This window comes from Archocentrus centrarchus, unplaced genomic scaffold (genome assembly GCF_007364275.1).
Source record: "Archocentrus centrarchus isolate MPI-CPG fArcCen1 unplaced genomic scaffold, fArcCen1 scaffold_24_ctg1, whole genome shotgun sequence".
Taxonomy (NCBI): domain Eukaryota; kingdom Metazoa; phylum Chordata; class Actinopteri; order Cichliformes; family Cichlidae; genus Archocentrus; species Archocentrus centrarchus.
This window is the reverse complement of record NW_022060254.1, coordinates 2,234,932-2,258,225: the sequence shown is the minus strand read 5'-3', so window position 1 is coordinate 2,258,225 and position 23,294 is coordinate 2,234,932. Positions and strand designations below refer to the sequence as shown.

Below are 23,294 nucleotides of genomic sequence, written 5' to 3'. Positions count from 1 at the left end.
TGTTGCATTTGTCATCAGTGTGTCTCTTCATTTTCTGTTTGGCATGGGAGAAGGTGTCTGGGAGTGTGTAGTTGTATGTGTGCTCAAAAGGATGGCACTGCTTCTTAAGAGCTTTAAAGAAAGATGTCTCATCTGTCAGCAAAGAGGCTTCTTCAGTTCCAAAACCAAAAGGTGGAGAGACCCAGGTATTTAAATCTCAGTGGGGTTATCTCCTTTGGAGGTGGTTGTTGACTTGCTATTAACCACGTGACTCATCACATGACCTGAGTAAGTTAGTGAGTTGGGGTTGAGGTGCCCTAGGAAGGGCTCACAAGACTGCATTGTAGGTGTCTGACAGCTGGAGAATTTTCTCCCAGCATGCTTCAGACCCAGCCACACTCTAAGACAAAAACTGCTCCATCCCAGGGACAAAACTCAAACACAAGCTAAGCAACACAGTGTATGCTGTGCAGTGCAGCAAGGAGTGCTTGGACCGCTACACTGGAGAAACCAAACAGCCCCTCCACAACATTGCACTTAAAGGTTAAAGGTCAATCTCTTAAGGATGCCAGTGTTCACATTTTGGACTGAGAAGACAGATGGCTTGAAAGAGCAGTTAAAGAAGCGTATTTATTCTTTGTGTTCTGTTGTGCATCTGTATGTTGTATAGTTTGGTGACCTGTCCAGGGACTACACCTGTAAGTGACCAGTTTGGCCTTGTTCTTTCACTGATCGGCTAACGTGCACTGTTCCAGCTGAATAATGAGAGAATGTAACCTTAAATCAATGAAGCTGCATTCGCTCGTGAAAATGATCTTGCTGGGTAAAAAACTGTCAGTGGGTATCATGGCATTTGATTTCCCACAGAGATAATTTTCTGCAGTAATCAAAATAAAAAAAACTTCTTTTTGTTGCTGATTTGAGTTGGCCTACAAAAACCTCATTCTGCACCTTCTTTTTAAGTAGCCTGCACAGTAACAAGGTTAAGTTGTTTGCTTATGTAATGCAGAAACAAGTGAATTTTATGACATGTGCATTACTGGCAGTTTTTCTTAAGCTTCCTTTAAGCGTGTTCATATTCCTAAAAGCATCTCTATGGATTTTTTTGTTTGGTCACAGCAAGCAGGCGCTGGCAGTTCAGTATGAGCTAGTTCCAATATTACTAGTCCTCCAGAAGCACTTAGTGTTCAGCCTGCATAAGATCATTATCCTCCCCAGAGATTAGTCAAAGGGCTTCCTCCTCCTTATTCACCCTCAAGCACCTGACAGACTGCACCACTCCAGCTGCAAATGTCCACAGCGTACACTCACGGCTGCCTCCACGCACACCTTCACTCTTGATCCGTTTTCTGCTTTATCGTGTTTACATATTACCCGAACACAGAACCAGCTACTCTTTTGGAGTGCTGTGCTTTTGAGGTAATGTGGCAGGCTGAACTGAGATCTGAGTAGACGCTAAAGTCCAGCATGTCTCACCCGGATCAGTGATCCACCAGCTGGCCTCAGTGTAACAGAAGCATTATTATTTTTCCTCAGGGCAAAAAGAAGTGAGAGATGATTTTAGCATGAAAAAAAAACAAACCGAACCCGCTTTCACTACGTCGATTATTAGTCACGTTGGGCACATGAGTGCTCATCCCCATTTGGTGTTTCAGCCACTGTTATGAAATGCCGTGATGTGTTTTTTCACTCTGAACAATGAGGTGATGCCTCTCTTTTCGGGCTCCCCGTCATTGTGCTAAGTAGAGCAAGAAATCCTCTCCCTGTCTGAGTCTTTTCTTCCCCATCTCTGCTTGCAGCGCGGCATCAGAAACCCACTGATATCCTCCTGAGGCGCTCTGTCTCTGCTTGTGGGAGGACCAGATGGAGCTTGACTTGAAGGAACGCTGCTGTTAGTAATCACATCAGAAGATACAAGGAAGCACTGTGCCTGTTGGTAGTGGTATGATGAATGACAAACGACTCAAAAGTTTGATTAACACCAGCTCGTGTTGCTCAGGTCATTCTGCTATTCTGAGCCCACAGCGGTGTTTAATATTTATTCAGAAGTTAATTCAGCTGTTCTTGAAAATCACTAATTTGCACAAAATCAGATGACACTGAATAAAGTCAGCCTTGCTGCAGTGTTGGATTAACTGTAAAGCTGTTTGTGCGTGAGCAGTGTTCTGCATTTTTGTGAGTTACAATTACACATCAGTGTATTAAACAGCAATAAATGGGTTCTTGGACCACGGTCATATTCAAACCTGACCTTCAGTTTTATTTCACGATAGTGTCGCACTGTTGTGGTGCTGTTATACATGGTACAGTCCGGGGAGCTAAGCTGAAAATGCTTCTTCAGTACAGCTGTGCATTTTATCTGTTCTCTAGTCCGTGGCCAGTAGGGACGGGACAGCGCACCGGCATTAAATTGGTTCTATGCTGGTAAGTAGTGAAGCAGTCTGTACTGCTACCAGCATTTCTGTAGTATTTCTCTGCTGTAACACTATCCTCCGTGCAGCCTCCCAGCTCTGATGCTGATGGGATTTGCTAAACTAAAAATGATCAGTGGATCGCACTCAGACACACAAATCTGTTCTTAATAGATAGGTACGATTACATAACATAGCTTAGATTACTATAAAATCAATAAGTCAGGAGGATGACTGACAGTAGAGCGCGCCAACCCGGATCAACTTTTGTTTTCAGTTACCGTATTTTTCGGACTATAAGTCGCTCCGGAGTATAAGTCGCACCAGCCAAAAAATGCTAACATGCGGTTATTACGGTAATTTCAATCAGGCTGTTGCAGGAAGCCCGCGGACGCTGACACATCTGAAAAGCATGTAGTAGGTCCTGGTAGAGCCAGTGGGTTAACTGCAGTTATACTTGAAGCACAGAGATGTAGAAGAACATATTTTGCCTGCTCTCATCCACTGTTGCTGTGTTTTACACAATAACTGTGGTTTGCTGGCTGATAGTTGTTAAATGGGCAGGTTCTTATAGCACTTTTCCACTCAACTTAGACCTTTATACAACATGCCTCATTCACCCATTCACACGGACACTTATGTCTATGCCTAAGTGCTTTCTAGCTAACATTCACACGCCTATGAACACATCGGAGAGCAACTCGGGGTTCAGTATCTTGCATGCAGGGATTGACCCACTGACCTTCTGATTAGTAGGTGACCTGCTCTACCTCCCGAACAAACTCACCCCAGGGTCAGACCGTGCAGAGCTCAGTCATGGGGTGGACGTGGTTTTTCATGACTGAAGAAGAAGAAGAAGAAGAAACATCCTTTATTGTCCCACAGAGGGGAAATTTGGGTGTCATGTGGAAGCTTTCCTTTTCTCATTACTGTTGAGTAGTAATAAGTAATGGTATTAAAGGCATTATTAATATCAGTACTGATGAAAGCCTAACATTACCTGTCCCTACTTGTGGAAAAATCTGTGTGCAAATTTAATAGGTGGATCAGGTGAACTGATAAAAGGACTATTTTAGCTTGTTATGAACGCCCTCTGCTGCTGTTTAACGTGCATGAAATATTTTCAGTGCTTAAAAAAAATTAAAATGACCACTTATGACCTAAAAAAGCTATTATTAGCTTATGTGTGAAATAGACTGGGTTGATGGTAGTTGGTGGCAAGCCAGAAATTTTCTGTTTGAAATAAATAAAATCTAACAAAAAAAAAATGGAATCTGCTGCTCTCGGTTCTTCTTCCCAGTGGGAAAGAGGAAAGGGAATGTTAGCTCGTTTTCACGTGTTTCTGACAATAATTAGAGAAGAAAGAGGCGGAAAACACTTTGTGGACAACTTCCAAAAGACCTGCAGATATCATCCATCCCTGCATATCCTCCTTTACATACTTCTCTCTTTACCTTTTTTTTTTTTTGGAGTAATCTCTAATCTGTAAGAATCTGAAAGTCTTTACTTTCAGATTTGAATTTCCTCATCATTAAATGATGATTTTTTTTTTGACTAAAACAAACAAAACCAGAACTTTTTTATTCCTTACAAACCATAAACAAATAAAAAATTGAATAAAAGAAATAACTGTTATTGTTTCACTGCTAAAACTCACTACTAAACATGCAGTAAGCAGTTATTAACAACTGATATCTAATTTATGCATTTTCTGCATCCTTTCTTGTGATTGTGTCATAAAAGCGACACCTGAATGTCTCTAAGTGGAAACAACATGTCTTGTGAAAATATTCAGCAGTAAGTTCCTGAGGTGTGGGTATGCTGTGTATTCTGAAATGCAGCATTCATGTGTACTGCAGTGCTGATCCATCAGTTTATCTTCACTGGCAGTACACACGTGCTTTATGAGAAGGCACACCTGGCTGCAGGTGGAAGGATGGTTGCGACAGCACAAATCAGGTCTGGCAGCAGAAGTGGGATGTGGCAGAGTGGAAGGTGTGCCCATTACATATTTATGCTAACGACCCGTTTTAAGCTACCTTCAGTTGGTAGCTACCAGAGAAGTCAAAATTTGTGAAGAAAGCAAAGAAATCTCTTGGTGACACTCAGCAGGGAGAAGGGAAGGGGTGTGTTCATGGTGGGAAGTAGATAAGCTCCAGGAGAAGGGGGCGGGGCTCTCAGTGGTTGGGAGCCGGCTGGGAGCCGACAGTTTTAAGTGGCTGTATCTGTAAGAGTTTTTCATCTGCTGCTGGTGGCTTCAAGTATACGTTCATGTGGTACTCTTTAAAGAGTATTTCTCTGGGTTCATGCATTCATCGTTTTGTCTGAGGATCTCTGAATAGTACTAGAGGCTTGTTGTGCACAGCCATTTCATATTGTCTGCAATAATACGGGTATAAATTTTTACTTGATTTTAAAACGGGACCATGATTTCATTGCTATAGCAATGCCATGCCTTTTTTATTGAGTGAGGGCAGAGCTGTTGTAGCAGCTGCACTAGTCGCCATCTTCCACCTGTATTTTTTAGTGTTTGTAGGCTTCCTCCTCCTTCAGCATATAAGGATCACCTAGAACATGTGTAGGTGTGTGCTGCCTGTGGGCTCCAGAAGAATTGCAGCCTCGGTACCTGAGGTACTTTAAAAAAAAACAAAGGTTTTCTGCATCTCTATCTAGCATTCTCTGAATTTTTTATATTCAGAGGAATCATAAGTATCTGTTACAGTGACATCCTGCTTTCTATTACTCCTCAGTCCAGCAGTACATGCTGTGTGCTGCATTATCTGCTCAGCAAAGTAGTGCCGCTTCACTTGGTGTTTGACAGCGTTGATACGGTTGTATTTTCTGCTACAGAATTTAATCCTACTTGTTATCAGCCCAGTCATATAGTGCAGACTGCCGGTTTAAACCTAAGGGCCGTGATGTTACTGACACAGCTGCCTGCCTTTCTGTCTGAACTGGGGTCAGTAGTTTAAGCAGTGATTTCTGTATACATTACGTTCCAAGTGTATTTCAGTCGATCTGCTTCTGCCTCATTGGCTTCACCGCCGCAGCTCAAGTCTAAACTGTGTCAGCACTCACTGTGACGAGGGTTACTTGTGGTTAGCATAATGGGCTGTGAAGAGCTCCTGACTGAACCAGGAAGGCAGAGGCTCGTTGACACTGTCACACCTTTGTGTGCAGCATGTTTGGGTAATATCTAAGCTGTGTGTAATACTGGTCACTCCAGTGAGGCAGAGACTTAGGACTTTGAAGAATATTAATAATACTTGCTTTTATGAGAAAATAGTGTTACAATATTAGGACTTTGTTGTTGAACATCTCTGAAAACACAACATTAAAAACATCTGCATATGCCACCCACTGCCTCACTCTAGGGACTGTAAAAATTTTTAACAATATCTGTAATTGACAATGTATAATAAAATTTTATAATTTTTTAAAAAATAGTTTAAGGACTGCCAGGTCTGTTTTCTCTGCTGTCACCAAGCCTCATTTAATATTTTTAAATATCTTCAGCATTAAAAAATGCAGAACCTGCCGGTTTAGCTTCTGCTGCGTTTTGAAGGGTGAGTTCAGATTTAGTTTGGGCTGTTCAGCCTTTATAGGCGGGATAAGAGCAGACAGGAAAGCAGGGAGCGAGCAGGGGGAATGATGTGCCGTAAATAACCCGGTGATGATGATTTTGGATTGAACAGTGAAAGTCTTCAGCAGGTTTCTGGCCTTGCTGCCGAGGTGACATCAGTCAGGAGATGGTTCACAAACAAAACAGCACACAGTCTGAGTCACGTGGGTTCTGCCGGTTCTCGGCCCTTTTGGGAGACCAGCAGCATGGCCTGTGTGTACTCGCTCCAACCGGAGCAGATTCTAAAGCGCTCTTTGACCTCCTAGTCACCGTAGGATATCACACGCCTGTATTTCACAGCTTTGTGAGAGACCACTCTCAGTCTCAGCAGCACACTGCTGCCAGATCTGCCAACACAGCTCCTCCAAAAATATATTATGCTAATAAATCCTAGATTTACATGAAGTCTGACGTTTACGCGTAAGCCCACTTCCCTCTACCAGTGACATCATCTTGACACACAACCAGAGCTACTTTCAGGCATCCACACAACATTGAGAGCACAGCCAGTCGCATTATATGAACTCAGAAGGCACCTAGCACAAGCTTAGACAGTTGCGGCTAAATTAATATTTGAGATCTAGTAGGGATATCTGCTTCTTTGGACTCACCTGAATCACATTAGTGTTACCTGTGTGAGGATCCTGAGGGTGAACACTGAGCTAACTGCTGTCTGGTGTGTGTTTGCTCTGTGCGAGTTCCTCGTTAGTTTAGCTAGCAGCTCGTGTTTGCATGCCTCTAACTTTGCACCACGGGGTGGGTGGTTGTGGCTCGAGAGAGAGCGGGTCATTGGGGTCGGTGGTTCAATCTCCTGGCTCAGGCGGCTTTGGGGGGAGATCATTAATATGAATGCTTTAGACCGGGAGTACAGTTTGGCATGTAGTCACCTCACCCAAACCGGGTTAAAATGACACAAAACTGGAGCAGGGGTCGTGCAGTGCGGGAGGGCTTGGTGCAGCACATAGTTAGAGCAGAAAAGCACTGTAAACATAGCAGCAGTCCAGCCTACTTGTAAAAGTGTCGTAGAACACTGAACTGCTTTATAGGTATGAATCCATTCACCATTAGCAGTTCCATGTTTGTAGTCTGTCTGTGCATGCTAGCAGGCCTGCCTACGTGGTGCTGCAGAGGGAGGGAGAAAGCTCACTGTACTGGATAGATTTGCAGGAATCAAAGTATGTGGAATGTGTTGAACCCTTCACCAAACTTGAAGCACTGGCTGGTTGTGTGGAGCTGGGGGGGGGGGGGGGGGGGGGGGGGGGGCTGAAGCTGGTTAGCTTGCTTTTTTTTTTTTTTTTTCATTATTTTATGTTTACAAGACAAATAACAGCATTGGTATGATGTCATATCCTCTACCGGCCATGGATTTTTACAAAATGTGGGAACCTTAATGGAGCAGCAGCACTTTTTAAACTAAGAGCAGGGGGCTTGTCCACTAGTAAATCAATCACAGATGGCTTCACTCTAACTGTGGAGGGACTTGGTTGGCCGTGGCAAAGTTCACGCCTGTCCAAGCGTAAATGTGTTTGAGAAACACTGCCGAGTCTACGGTGTGCAGGTTTAAACAGTCACATCAGAGGGGAAGGATCTGTGAATGAATGTGAAAATGAAACACGGCAGTCACATGAGAGCGGGCCCATTACATGGAACTACAAGTAAAAACAGTGGAGCTTTGTTCTCTGCTCTGGGGTGGTAACCCTGTGTGGTTCTGCTTCTGTGCAGCAAATGGACCGGCACACACAGCAAAGCGTGGAGGCCTGGTGTTCCAACACAGACCGATTAATAACACAAAGGTGGAGTCCAGGGGAGACGTCGGCTCTGACGTGTGTTTGATGCTGCTGTGAAGTGTACCGTTATGGTCGCTATACTTTGATGAATATGGGGTCATGGGCTGGCATGCGAACTGATGTTTTTCCCCCTTTTTGTTTCAGATTATGTGTACTTTGAGAACTCCTCCAGCAACCCTTACCTGATCCGGAGAATAGAAGAGCTCAACAAAGTAGGTTGTCGCCTTCCTTCTGCACACTGTTTTTGTTTTTCCATCTGTCTGTACTGTACAGCCGAACCATAACCAGGTGCTACGCAGAACTGTCAGTCACATTCATCGTGAGTGAAATCTTGCTTCACGTGTTGCTGGAAGGTGCAGCACTTGGCGCCACATGTAACGCTGCAGACACACACACTGAGAGATTGGTGCTAGCAGCAGTAGCCTTGGTTTGCTACGTAGCAGCGTCCACATCTGCTTTTGTTGTTTTGTTTTTGCATTAACATCAAATTATTGCAGAACCGTTCTGGTTAGTGCTGCTGTCATCTGTTTACTTCCCCCTTTGCTGTTCTCCAGCTTCCCTACACCGGGAGAGAGAGCGAGGGGCTCAGCCGTCTATTAGAGCTGCAGCTCATCTTTGAATCATTAACTAGTATTACACATTAATAAAATAAGAATAATACATTTAACCATCTAGTAATTCTAGTGTCAACAAGCAAGAGTAGCAGTGTTTTCAAACCTCTGTAGTTAACTGCACATGTACATATATCGTGTATGTCCCTAATTAGGACACGTTAAACATCCTGTACACACATCATCAGCCTCTCTTCTTTCCTGAACACTGGTGTCCCAGCTCAGCACTGGTTTGTAATTCGTAGCTGTTGGTAGAAGCTGCTTATATAATGTTAGCAGCAGCAGCAGCAGTGGTATATGACACAGGCTTGTTTCCCAGTGAAAGGATTAAGCTCATTTATGTAACACTCTTACATTGAAGAGCCTGTGCTGAGCACCAGGAGGACTGCATCATCCTGAGTGCTAATGACTGTTGAGTCCACTGACTGAGAGTGGCTGGTTGACCATGCCCAGGCTGGAAAGCACTGTGATCAGTTAACCCAAGGAGAATAAAACCTCTTGCTATCTCACCTTCATTGCTGTTGTTACAAGTGTCATATCGCACTGCTTCAGGGCAACATACAGTACTGTGCAGAAGTCTTGAGCCACCATTCATTTCTTTATACCTTGCTTCCAAGGAGCCAGACTTTGTTGTACTTTTTTAATGTGGTCTTGAGCAATAATTTATCAGACTTTCTGAAGGTCTGATGAATCTTCTGAAGGATGGCACTGCTTTAGATGGTAAAAACCATTTGTGGTGTTTCCTGCCTTTGTGGAAACATGCTTTCAGCACATGCTACGCATGCTTTAAACTCTTTGGACATTGGCTGCTTTTTTTTTTTACTCATTTTCAGTGCGGTCCTTGTACCTGACCACGGGGAGCTTGTCAAAACTGATAGATATGAAAGCAGAAAAGTGTCATCAGAGTTTGGTCCACCATGCAGTACCACCTAGAAAGCATCTGATTGGCAGCAGCTTCATTTTTCAGCATGGCAATGATCCCAAACAAGCTGCCAATTAGGGTTGTGCCATATCATACTGTCCGTGATAATACTGGTATAAATTTTGCATGATATAACAGTGCCATATTGCAGTTTTGTTGCTATAGCAATGGCATGCAAGAAGCCTGAAGAACTATTCCTGAAGACTAATAAAGAAATTACAAGAACGCTGCCTCAGAGTTCAGGCTGGGCTGAAGGGCAAAGGTGGTCATATTAAATATTGACTTTCAGGCTGCTTAGAGTCATACACACTCTGTTTTTGCCTTATATTGAGGATTGTAGACAGGTGGCCTTGTGACCTTGTGACCTTGTCACGTTAACTACTTTGCCAATTGGACATGTGGTAATAATGGTGACAGTCATGGTGGGTCAAGTGAACGAGACCCCAGTCACACAGGCAGAGCAAAATCACTGACCTGCTGGTAACCTGGTAAAAATCTATAATCCCAGACCGGTTGGCAAAAACCTTGTTGGGATTGTTTTGGTCACTAGCAGATTACCACGGTCGCCCGTAGTTTTTGAGGAAGTTGCCGTCTCAAAACACCAGCCAGTTACTCTATGAGTGGCAGTGAAAAGTGTGACCCAATATGGAAGCTGAGGCCATTTCCTTTCATAGTGAAATGTGTGCCTTTTGAAATGTGTTGGCTTCAGAGCTGAGGTGCAACGTTTACTTTGAAGGGGAACATTAAAATTTCCAGTTGATGTCACACTTTTTCATCTTTCATGCAAACTAGAGCCGACTGTGGCAATCTGCTGGAAACCAAAGCGTTTTCATCTACTGACAGGGCCCAACACGGCAGACAATGTGCATGACATCATGTGAGAAACCTCTCTTTCCTTGTATGTTTGCACGTTTCAGTAAATTCCCGCACCTGGTTCTCCTCCTCCTGGCAACATGTAAAGAAATGAGGGGTGGCTCAAGACTTTTGCGCAGCACTGCACACTTTTTACATCATATTACGATTAAATTTAAAGACTGCCGAATTTGGCTGAACACCAGTGCAGCTCCAGTCCTGGTTTATACAAAAATGCTCCAAGAAGGAAACACTTGAGCAGGGTGAAAGTTCAGAGGGCACAGCGCAGTGTTCCTGACAGAAGTGGATTGTGTTTGTGGAGGTTCCTCCGGTTCCAGCTCCACCACAGTTGGAGAGCAGTTAGCGGCGGCAGCGCTCGTCACGCTCTGCAGACTCTGCTTCCCGTCTGGAGGTGCTTGAACCGGTTTTACACCTGCTGCAGACGGGAGGCGCGTTAGCAGCAGCTGAATCGATCAAATATTTGTGAAGGTGCTGTTTGCTGGTGATTTGGACCGTTTCAAGAGAACTGGGTCAGGACGTTTTCCATAGCTGTCCTTTCTCATATTTAGGGATGCCCAGCTTTAAGCATCAGAGAAAAAGAGCACACGGCTACGTGACACAGCAAAGGCTACACACACACTTTGGTTCGCCAGTCTAAACAAAACATGCCAACAGTTTATTCAAACTACTGCAGATAAACTGTTGGCTTGGATCCAGCTGATCGTCTGTTTTCCCCACAGCCCAGCATTTACTTTGAGTCCAGCGTAATCATGACAGAGCTGTCGTGGTTTACAAGCAATAATTTAGTCTTGATGACGACCAGATTCTGAAACAGACTTTAATACTTGCAGGATTTGCTCATAAAAGTAGAGACTGGGTGACTGTATGAATCTGATGGAGAAAAACACAAGAGTCAGAACGGAGATGAGAATGTATGTCCATATGAATCAAATGTTATTTTGTAGTTGTGTAATTCTGTGCTTCTGAATAAGCCGGCGGCACCTTTACCGACTTGGCTGAAGAAATAAGGGGGACGATATACAAGCTCACAGTTTTCAGATCATGACGAGGAGGAAGTTACTGCTTCATTATGGTGCTAATTTGTAACCGCTAACTCTCCACTTGCAGACGGCCAATGGGAATGTGGAGGCAAAAGTGGTGTGTCTGTTCAGGAGGCGAGACATCTCAGGCAACCTCAACACTCTGGCTGACAGCAATGCAAGTGAGTAGCAACCAGTGATCTCAGAGATCCTCTCTGTACCCCTCCTCTCCAGCCTGACTGATATGATGTCTTTAATGAACTTTATTATCCATGCATCCATTTTCTTCTGCTTAGCCTTTTCAGGGTGGGGGGTGGGGGTGGGGGGTGGAGCCTATCCCCTATCTTGGTGAACTCGATTGTGTTTCATGCAAGATGCTTGGTTTGACTTTGTGCTGTGCTTGTGGTTACCTGATGAGAGAAACACAAACCTGAGGTGGAGCGATACTCTTGTTACTAGCTGAGTTTTTCCCGTAAGCTTTGTGTGCTGTGTTGTGTACAGTGTTGTGTGAAGTGTAGCTGCAGACACTGTAACTGCAATCGTCCATGGAAGTGTGACCGTTATCTGGTCCCTGTTAGACTGGTGTTTTGTTATCCACCCTCACTCTTACTGCGAACAGCTCTGAGACAGCTGAGATGTAATGTGGTCGTTACCTTTCTATGAGATCCCACATGTGTGAACAGCTGTAGCAGTGTCAGCTGACTGATCTGCAGACTCTTCACCACTGTGGAAACAGACAAACATCTTTGTCATGTATCCATGGATGTCCCTGTGACTTACTGACAGGCCACGGTTGTAACAGAGAGGCTAATATGCAACAATTAGGGCTGTCATAAAATAGATTCTCATATATAATTGATACTAAAAAATGGATTAGATGCTTGTAACGGAACTGAAACCAGCTGTGCCGTCTTTGCCTCCTCGAGTCGATGCACAGACTGACACAGCAGCAGCGCTACAGGCTGGCGGGCACACAGCCTGGCGGGCACGCAGCCTCCCCTCACTCACAGCTGAAGAGTGCTGAGAGGCCAGTAAAGCTCCTGTTTCACTAACATTCAAGTATAGACCAGTTAACTTGGCCAGTTTAATGTTAGCCTCTCAAGTGTTACCTCATAGTTACCTCATAGCTGACACCCCAGCCTCAGGGAGTCAGAAGGTATTGTACCCAGAGTGCTGGCAGCAAGCCTGGGTAACCTGGGTAGGGCTGCGTCTGGAAGCGCAATCAAACATGGAGACCTTCATCCCATAGCCACATTAGCCACCTGTTAAATTACGATTAAGGTAGCGGCTATTATCTATGGCTAATAATAAAACAATAATGTTAATGTGGGATTGAGGCAGTAAACCCTGGCTGTCCTTTGGTAATGTTATAATAGACAGTGGTAAGAGGATAGCAGCCAGTGATTTGTATCTAAAAACTGAGGAAACTCAGAAGCATCAACTAGAGAGAAGACGTGTCGGCTCACTTTACAGCTCGGTTTGATCAGCACTGGAAAACACAGCACTACCTCAGACAATCTTAAAATATGTCACCTGTACACTTCACAGTCATGTTAATATATATATTTTATATAGTGTGGTCGCTGGTATTATTGTTTGTATTGCTCTAATCTTTATTTTATAAAAAAAACAACTGTTTTTGTCTTATCCTGTGGTCTCCTAAATGGTATTTTCCTGGTTATTGGTATGAAGCTTGATATTCATGTATTGTTACAGCCTTAGTAACAATATGTTGAGCCTGTATTTAACTGGCATTTATATAGAGCTTTTCTAGTCTTACTGACCACTGAAAGTGTCTTCATTGAGAACAAGCATCCTCTGAAAATGTATCTGTACTATTTCTAACACAGATTTTCTTTCGTGTCTCAGTGTGTAGTTTTTGCCACACCCACCTCCCCCCCACCCTGTCCTTTTTTGTGTGCGATCAGAGCCAAGGAGGTGGGAGGGTTGAGGCAGTGGGGTGCTGCTAATGGCATGCACGCTGCTGGAGACTGATCACAGTCACTCATTACCCCCTCCCCAACACCAGCTTCCCCTCCGTACTCCTGGGGCTGCAGTGCTACAGACAAAGACATGTACACACATGGATGCATTAATGCTGCTTTTCCCCCTCTGTATCCAACACACACACACACACACACACACAGATGCTGTATTTTTCTTCACTGTGGACACTGAACATTTGTCCATGATTTGATTACGTGCTGTCACTGTTTGCTGGCAGCCTTTGCGTGTCCTCTTCAAGGCACGCTTTCTTTTAAAAGGATGCTGAGCCATCTACCCACTGAACACGCTGGATTCAGGAGATGCTGCAAATGGGCTGAACGGCACCAGGTGACCACTGTTACACAATCATGCCAGGCTTTCTCTCTATATTAACAAAGCTAACATAGAAAGCTGGATTGGTGGTTTCTGGTACATTTAATTTCTGCTGGCCTCCGATATTACATCTGTCATAGAGGGTTGGATGATCTGCTTCACAGTCTGATCGTTCTGTGAAAGGAGCTAAAAATCACCTTGATTGGTTAGCTGTCACTGATCACTTTGACCAGAGCAATCAGCTGGCACAGCAGATGTCTGCAAGATGCCATCAGCACTATTTTATGCAATAAAATAGTCTTTTTCAGTACAAAGTCTTGAGCCACCCCTGATTTCTGAATGGTTTGCTTCTAGGAGGTCAGACGTTCTCAGGCTTTCTGAAGTTTTTCTTTGGACATTGGCTTCATTTCCACCCAGTTTGAGTCCAGTTCGTGTACCTGACCATTTTCAGAGAATGATCTTTTTTTTTTTTCCTCTTTTAAACCAGTTAACCCCGACCTATGAATCATTCAAGCAGAAAAAGACTCCTAACTCAAGGGTTGAAACAGTGTTGTGTCTGCACATAACTTAGTAAAAAGCCAGTTTTATATTGCATCTTTACAGTATAAAGATACTTTGTTGCTAGAAGCCTGTCACAAAAACACATCATTTGCTCCAGTTTCTTTAGTTGAATCTATGAAAAATGGAGGACAAAAGAAGAAGTGACAGGCTTAAAAAAAACTGCCTACAGCAGACGAACAGTATCTGAAAGTTGTGTTAAGAAATAGCAATAAATGTAGTTAATACTGGACACAGGAACTGAGAGATTCATCTGGACCTTCAGCTGATCCATCTACTGTTCACTGAAGCCTGAGCTGCCCAAAGTCATTCTTAAGGGAAACGGGGAGGTGGTCTGATGGAGCGATGTGTCCAAATTTGCAGAGAGGTCCAGCCACCTGTAAAACACAGTGGAGGCTTTGTCATGGTGTGGGGCTGCATTTCAGCCAGTGGTGTTGGAGATTTTTGATGAAATTATGGACACCTAACAACATAAAGAAATGACGGGTGGCTCAAGACTTTTGCACAGTATTGTAAGCATCCCAGGCCCACCAAACACCACTTAACCCAGAGGAAACACTGGCCCCGTTCATATATGGCAGTAGCCACAGGTCAGAGGTCACATTTTCTTAAAATCCTGTGAATGTGATGACTGGAGAATGATGTCACCTTCTTCATAGATGTAACTACTAGAAATCTTGGGTGAGTTGGTTGTTACCAGAACAATGCCAATCACAGAAAGTGGCAGTATTCTCAGTGGTTTATAGTTATTATAGTTATTCCTGGTTCTTAGCCCTTTGCAAGTCACTGAGGCTCATATGCATGCCATTGCGATCTCCTGAGACCTGGTAATGATGTGTTGTAGAGCGTGTGCTTCCAGGTTAGTACTAAAGCTTCTACTGCCGGGAGGCTGAGGGGGAGTGCGGGTGCAAACATACGTTTGTCCCTCAGGCTTTTCCACTTCTTTGTGCATTCCCTCTGATAGCTTCAGCAGTCTCCCTCCATGAATTTACTGACATGCTAGGATTATTATTCCTCATACTGAGGCGACGATTGTTATTCTCTCACTGATAATTTAAAAAAAAAAAAACCTGCAGCAAAAATGTAGCCAGAAATCCACGGGAGGAATCAGTGGTGCTGAACAGGCCAATCAGAATTGTTCCGGGCTGCGTTGACCTGACATTTAGTTACATTTCTCAGGATGTGAACGTCAGTAGATTTCCTGCTGGAGCATCAATCCCCGGTAACGGCTCTGTGTGCTGCTCGTATTCATGCTTGTGCTGTTGTTGCTCGTTTAGCTTAGCTCCTGCTGTTCTATGTAGTGTATTGAAAACAGTAAAACTTTCCTCTGCAGCCACTGTTAACACTACTCATGCTGCTTTTTTATGAGCTTTACCCCCCCGCGCTTTATCCTCATCCCGGTGAACTCTGCTGCTCCCCCCTTTTCTGTTCCAGCTGATTTTCAACCAGTCAGCATACTACTTACATTACATGTTATCATCACTGTTTGGCTACAAACTGTTGTTTATTTGTTTTTGGAGGACTGGCACACATAACTGTGTATGTTGCATACACATAGTCTCACTCTGCCAAATACCTGCGCTAACAGACGCAGGACGGTGAGTTCTGCTTCAGCGTGAATGCACCTCTCTGCAGCTCCTCACACACAGACCTCACCTGTGGAGGGAGGCAGACAGGTGAGGTGAAATGACAACTATATGGATCTGACCGCATGTTATGTTGTTGTAACTCCTGAACAGACTCCAGAGCAACAGTGTAAGAGCGACTGAGCGGGTTTGTTATGGGAAGTGAGTCTTTCCTGGTGTGAATGTTGTTGCCTAACTTTGGTTATCCATAATGTGTGTAGATAAGCTGCAGAGTAGTTACAGAGGAGAGCGCCACAGGAATTTTTCTTTAAGTATCACTGTTATCCTCAGTGCCAGTATGTTGTGACATGCTGACTTCTGAGGCCATCGCTTGACGTCTGACATTAGACTGCATCTCCACAGGAGAGTGACCACTTGTGATCAGGTCCCTGCTCTTTATGCAAATGATCTGTTTAGACCTACTACGCACAATTTTGGCCAAGTCAGAACAGCGGCACTCTTTAAAGTGCTGTATTTATAGTTGCTTTGACAGCCTTATGCCGAAGACTCAAATGGCCACTGCAGGATTCTCCTGAATTCTCTTGCGTTGTTGTTTTTAGCTGAGTAGGCAGGACACATTCACTTACACACCAGGGATCTAAGCAGAAAAGTTCGCATCCTGGTGGTAGTGGACGGCTGCTTGTTAGTGCGAGTAGCTGCTCCCGCATTGTGGTAATAATCGTGGTAATAGCAAACCAGAGAAATTCCCAGCCCGGCCCAGTGCCGGGCAGTGAACCGCTGGCTAGAAGCCTGCACACTGCTAAAAAATGTGGCTACACATGGAGCAGCTGGGTCAGTCTGCAGGTTTGGACAGACCCACTGTGTGTATGTGTGTGCAATACAAAAAAAAAGAGGCTTTCAAACCAGTTTTTCTTTACCTCGTTTTGTAAATTGGTTTGATTTCCAGTTTTGGTCGTTAGGTTATGGCCTGTATTTGGTTTGCAAATACTTCCTGTTAGCTGTTAGCAACAGAAAACTGTGTTCCTAATGTGACTGCATGTATACCCCGTCTCTCACCCTGTGGCAGCTGGGATAGGCTCCTGCCCCCACGACCCTGAATTAGATCAGCAGAAGAGGATGGACAGATGGACGGACGGACGGGTGGGTGGATGGAAAATGGCCTGCTCTGCACACAGATACATAGCCCATCCATGTCTCTCAGAGACACATTGTGGCGTCTCATTGACCTTTGTGGGTGTGAGAGATCCTGGTGCACGTCCTCTGCTGCTGCTGCTGCTTTGTACCAAACCTCGTTAATGTGACTCATTTTTGCATTACTGCTCCGCTCCTGTTCCTCCTCCTTCATACACGGGTTCTTTGTGCAGAACAAAAGGCCCTTGATCTGCCCCCAAGGGCCACAGCGTACAGTCAGTTAATTCTGACTTGTCCTGTGTCTGTCAGAGCGAAGAAATGCGTCTCGCAGAAAGTATGGGTTTGTCTCTAGAAATGTGCCAGACGCTCCTCCCGTGTATGTCGTTTCTTCTTTTGTGTGTGTGTGTGTGTGTGTGTGTGGAGTTGGGGATATATGTTGTCGGGGGGGATGGGCGCCTTAGGTTTGGCACACAGGGTTTCCTGCTTTGTCTGGCAGGGACTAGCCGGACAGGGGGAGGAGGGGGAAGGGGGGTTGAGAGGTTAACGAAAAGGGGTGTGGCTTAAGGTACTCTCTGTGTCGTGTGCCCTGGCTGATAGGGTTTCCTGTGGCTGAGTGCAGGGGCGGAGTCCACAGAGATGGGGTGAAATAGTCCCTCCCCTCCAGCTCACCCGCCTGAAATTAGGAATGCGCAATCTAGTGGCCAAACTCTCTCTCACACACACACACACACACATGCACACACACACACACACAGTCATCTAAGGCTTAGTTTGTTATCACTTCTCTTACTGTCTGAAAAATACGTGTCACGTGGTTCTGCTGGTGTCACATAATCATATTGATTTACAGTAAGTCCATTAATAACTAGCCAGTGTCAGCCTGCAGCACCACTCAGATACAAGGATCTTTGTATAATAGGTGATCGAGGTCCTTCATCCCTCCAGAAATGACACTGATCCCTGCTGTGACCCAACAATCTCTGCTGCTTAATTAGTGATAATCTAAAACATCTAAATAAATATGCATTTCAGTTATGCAGAAAGTGCTTTGTGTCATCTCAAATGAGACTGTTACCAACTAAGGAGGTTTTGTCAGTATTGCAGTTTTAATAGGAAAAAACTAAACTTGACGTTTTAGTGTGCGTTTTTTATATCATCTAAACCATTTTAAGCCACCGTGCTGCAGTCTTTGTTGTTCACTTACCGCGGTTGTGTCTTTTTACCTGTGCACACACACACACACACACACACACAACTGTTCCTGTTGCGCTGCACATCATTGAGGCTTGAGTTCAGTCACACAGCAGACCTTTATATTAACACCTACCGAGCCCCAGATGGAGGCAGGCAAGTGAGTGTGAGAAGGCTATCTGCCACATGGATCTGTAAATGTTCCTACCAGAATAGCTGTGTAATAAAAACCTGTGCTGAGAGCCACTCATACATGTGCAGCTCCTGTCCTCTGCTGTCTGTGTAGGAGTTTAGTACACACACACAGATATTATTGCTCGTGACTGCAATGAATAGCCGCTTTTGTCTTATCTGCTTTTATAATATGACGACCACCATCTTTGAGCTGATGTGACTGTTTTCTAGGCCTGTTAGGTTGTGTACAGGGTTTTTTTTTTTTTTTTAAGGACCCTTGCAGGCTGCTGCCCCATAGCTTCGCCGATTTCAAAACACTCAAAAGGACCACTCTAACTTTTTATCAACACAACAATGGCTCCTGTTTTTTTTAATTTTCTTTTTCTCCCTCCAAGATGTGAATGAGTAATGAGCTAATATAATCACTGAATCTTTGTGCCACCCACTCACACAGTGTTGTGATCCCAGAAAGCAGCAGCTGCACCTCTGACACCCTGCAGGCCCATTATACTGCAAGTGTGTGTCTTTGTGTGTGTGTGTGAGGACCAAGTCATGAGCCTCTTGCTGGTGATTTTTGAAGTTTGGAGATGTTGTTTTCTAGGTTTTAACTAATGTGTGAACATGCAGAGTCTCATTTGAGCTTGTTAACAATAAGCTATATGCGATTAGCTTATGGGTAAAGTGATGATTTCATTATCGGCCTGAATATGTGACACATGTGACCATTTAAAAAGGCAAGTTGGCAAACGGGGATAGAAGAGAGTCGACTCATCGGGTTAATATTATAGGAGGGTTAGGGGGTTACGCGTGGTCGGGTTCTTCAGTCACAGGTGGTTTTGTTTGGTCCAAGCTCTCTGCTCTGGGGTTTGGTTGATTTGTTCTTGTCGTCTCCGGTCGCTGCATGAAGGTTCACCCAAAGAGCACTTTCTGACTTGTTTTTCTCTGCTTGGTGGGTTCTGAAGTTACAAGTTTGCATTTGAACGTGTAAACTTGAAGGAGATGTTTCTTCAGCAGTGAGCGGTGACCTGTGCTCATTGTGGTTTCTGTCTGTAGGAGAGTTCGAGGAGGAGTCCAAGCAGCCGACGCTGTCTGAACAGCAGAAACACCAGCTCAAACACAGAGAGCTCTTCCTGTCTCGACAGTTTGAGTCTCTGCCTGCTACTCACATACGGTAAGTGATTACTAGCAGACGCTGCTGTCTGCAGCTCAGACAGACATTTGGGATTGCTGTGCTGAGAAAATGGTCCCCGCTGTAACCATTCTCACCCTTAAAGTAGGGATGAAGTCGGTCCCCGCACACGCCGTCTCCTTTTCTTTTCTCTTTAGGAGGAGCTGATGAAGTCATACAATTAAAGCTAATTCCACAGACCTCTAATTTGACTCATACCTCTTACAGCCATTTCAAAGCTAGCGTTTAACTCTACAGCCAATTTTATGTGTTGTCAGGCAGTAATGTTAACTGGCCTGCTGTCGTTGAACACACATTAGCGTGGACCCAGATCTACTTAGCTGAGCACCACCGGCAGTGTGAACCTAAAGCAGCTGCACCAGTCATGGCTGGTGGTGGAGTGAGGAAGTGCAGGAAAGTATTCAAAGGAAGAGGTTAGCAAAGAAAAAGTGGGATAGGCAGGGAGATGAAGGAAGACTGGAGTCCTGGAGCACTTTAGATGTGATGTTTGCTTTGAGAGTGTTGATGGAGAAGTTAGAGAAGGTCAGAAGGAGCTTCACTGTGACTTTGTGGATCCAGAGAAAGCAGACGATAGGTCGAGGAAGGCAGGAGTGGCAGAGAAGAATGTGAGGGTGGAGCAGGACGTGTATGAGGACAGAGAGACAGTGGTTTGGTGTGTGGTAGGAGTGACAGATGGATTCAAGATGGGGGTGGGATTACATCAGGGATCTGCCCTGAGCCCCTTCTTGTTTGAGATGGTGATGGACAGGCTGATAAATGAGGTCAGGCAGGAGTCTCTGTGGACCGTGATGTTTGCAGATGACACTGCTCTGGAGAGAGGGGGAATCTGTGTGTGAATGAGAGGGAGCCAGGTGTAACACTGAAGCTCGCTACCATTCAAAGCAACAGAGTGCACAAGAAAGGTGAAGAAGAGGGTGCAGGCAGGGGGGGGGGGGGTGCAGACGAGTGTCAGGGGGGATTTGTGACAGAAGGAGAGCAGCAAGAGTGAAAGGGACGCTTCACAAGATGAAAGTGAGACCGAGCTGGAGGTGACGGAGGTGAAGATGCTGAGAAAGCAGCGGTTCTTAGTTTTATTGCACTTCTTTAGTTCTGCCATCGTTTCATTATGAGCCCTCTCGTCTTATGAGTTGTTCTGAGTGTTCATCTCAGTCAACATAACTAGAAAGGCCACCACAGACCTCTGTTTCAGTACGTGTGACTGTGCAGCCCCCTCCCATTATAGGTGTGCATGTTTTTTCAGAAACAATTAAGATCTGCACAATATAATGAAAAAATCAGGGAGGTAGCTTTTGATTGACAGATGCTTAAATGACAGTGACCGTAACCTCCACAGAGACACTGCTTCCCTGGTGGAGATGATGTAGAAGATGTTGCCTGGGCAGTGGGGGCATTGTGTATTGCTTGTGATTCCCATTTTAAATTTTAATGTCGTAAAATGTCATGTTGATGCAGCGTTAGTCACGAGAGCTGGACGGCCTTCAGCTACAGCAGCGGTTCCATGCAAGAGGCCAAAACTTTAGATTGCTTGAAAATGGCCTTCTCTTTTTTTTTTTTTTAGCTCCTTTTTCTTGAAGGTGGCAGTAATGTTATCAAACCTGATCTTTGCTTTTTTTTACTTACTGAGGAGCTGGATAGTCTTTCTGTCTGTGACACCCTCTCTGCTCCTCACTGTGTCCTCAGGGGAAAGTGTAACGTGACCCTTCTCAATGAAACAGATGTCTTAGCTGGATACCTGGAGAAAGAGGTAAGATGCCATCAGCACATTTCTCTGATATCTGAATTATTTGCCTCACGGTATTTCATAAAGAGAAAGAACTGTGAAGGAGCACACAGCTCTAACTTCTCCTCTGCTCTGTCTAGGACTGTTTCTTCTACTCGCTCGTGTTCGACCCTGTCCAGAAGACCCTGCTGGCAGACCAGGGCGAGATTCGGGTGGGCTCCAAATACCAGGCAGAGATTCCTGATAAGCTAGCTGAGGGTGAGGGGCTAGCTTATGTTCACTGAACTCACTCACTATTGGAGTTGCTTTCACACATAAAATAATGCTAATCATTCAGAAGCAGGTGTTGTGGTAGTGAATGTTGAAGCCACTCGTCTCTGTCTCAGGTGAATCGGACACCCGGGTCCAAGAGAAGCTGGAGACCAAGGTGTGGGACCCCAACAACCAGCTCAAAGACCCGCAGATCGACCAGTTCCTGGTGGTAGCAAGGTAACGCTCGCCTGCCGTCTGTCACCCGGCTACGCCGTCATTGCTGGATCTTGTTTCCATGGCAACTTCTGAATCCGCCATGAGCAGGACCGCTTTTTTCTGGAAGAAATGCATAAAATGTAACCACTTTGTTGATCGTGTGTGATCAGCTGATTGTGAGAGCTGACCGTGGTTGTAAAGCTGTGGTTGGTGGCATCACATTAGAGTTTTTTTTTTTTTTTTTTTTAATCAAACTGTGTGAATATGATGTGAGCTGTCACAGTGCTGTAGTGGAATTCAATACCACATAAAGTTTGCTTTCAAAGGGATTTAAGTTGGAGTCGAGCCATCAACCAAACACGCCCCCAAGTGGACGTTTCATGAAGTGTTTCCTGGCTTTGAATGTGGTTGTGATCTGTTTGTTTCAGGGCTGTGGGTACCTTTGCTCGGGCCCTGGACTGCAGCAGCTCCATCCGCCAGCCCAGCCTCCACATGAGTGCAGCCGCAGCATCCCGAGACATCACACTGGTGAGACATGCACACTCTTTAAGGGCCCATTTTGTGCCACTTTAAGATATACCTCGCATGTCCCCAGAATATATATATATATATATATATATCAGGTTTAAGCCCAAAATACCACACAGATCACTTTTTGTATACACCTGGTGGGCGCTGTGTTTCAAACCATCTGATTCAGTGTGTGTAGCTTTAAATCAAATGGCTGCTGGCCCCGCCCTTTTCAGAAAGAGGTCTGTCAGTGACAGAGAAGCAGCCAATGGGAGGAGCACAGCACACACCCGCTGCCAGGGTCCCGAACGTGGCTTCTAACTTCCTGTGAGCGGCGGCTCTCTGCTTTTAGGTGCAGCTGAATTCTCAGCGTGTAACATGTGAGAGTAGATGTTATCAGGCGGCCTCTCCAAATCTGGAGCAGCAGCTTGTTGGACAGCTCGAGTTAAAGGACCACGTTAATGTCCATATTTCTTAGTCGCTGTGTTGTCTGACAGCAGGAACAGAGAAATATGTAGATGATGAGTTTAGCTGCTCTGGAGCATATAACACACACCCAGTACTTCTCTGCGTGCCGTTAGGATTTCCACAGCTCACGGTTGTCTGTGCAAACAGACTCCGAGTGTTCGGTTGTTCAGGTGGCAGCAGAACATCAAAGTTTAGTTTGGGTATTTGTAGAACACGATTCGAGTATTTTCATCGCTTCACTTGCTGCCACGTCTTTTAATACTTTACCAGAGCTGTTATTTTCCTGCCCTTGAAGCCAGCAGACACCATTGATTTTAAAATAATAAACGATAATAATAATAACCTCAGAGAAGATGAGTGTTTGACACGGTAATCTGATTCAGAACGAGTGTGTTAAAGTACCAGTCACACACACACACACACACACACACACACAGACTGACTCAGAGAGGCAGCAACAGGTTGAATGCTCTGCAAGGTGAAGTATTTATCAGCTGAGGGAGGTGCAGTAACACATTTCAGAGTAATGCATTCCTGTAATCACATTACTTTTTTATAGCTTCATTTGTATTTTATACCTTTATAATTTATCTCAGCCTCATAACACTGTAAATATGCGTTTTTGTGATTTGGGACCTTTTACGTGTGAGGCTGTGTGTGCTGTTTCCATGAGGTTGTGTGCTGATGTGTTTAGAGTCGTGTGTAACAAGAAGCCTTGTAGTCATTGTTAGGAAGCGCCTCGGCTGATAATGCTCC

The 23,294-nt window shown here is 44.8% G+C and overlaps 1 protein-coding gene across 2 annotated transcripts in view; it reads left to right on the top strand.

Annotated features, from left to right (window-relative positions):
- The window catches only part of mta2 (metastasis associated 1 family, member 2), a 36,372-nt gene that overhangs the window by 4,914 nt on the left and 8,164 nt on the right, over positions 1–23,294 (top strand). Inside the window, exons 1-8 of one of the 2 annotated variants that reach the window (XM_030723212.1) lie at positions 1,789–1,870; positions 7,944–8,011; positions 11,313–11,406; positions 19,237–19,354; positions 21,053–21,116; positions 21,233–21,350; positions 21,479–21,581; positions 21,989–22,088. In XM_030723212.1, the coding sequence (XP_030579072.1) occupies positions 1,843–1,870; positions 7,944–8,011; positions 11,313–11,406; positions 19,237–19,354; positions 21,053–21,116; positions 21,233–21,350; positions 21,479–21,581; positions 21,989–22,088 (693 nt within the window). In that variant the 5' untranslated portion in view covers positions 1,789–1,842. Of the gene's footprint in view, positions 1–1,788; positions 1,871–7,943; positions 8,012–11,312; positions 11,407–19,236; positions 19,355–21,052; positions 21,117–21,232; positions 21,351–21,478; positions 21,582–21,988; positions 22,089–23,294 lie in introns of those variants that run through there. The other variant, XM_030723211.1, reaches the window with a different exon arrangement.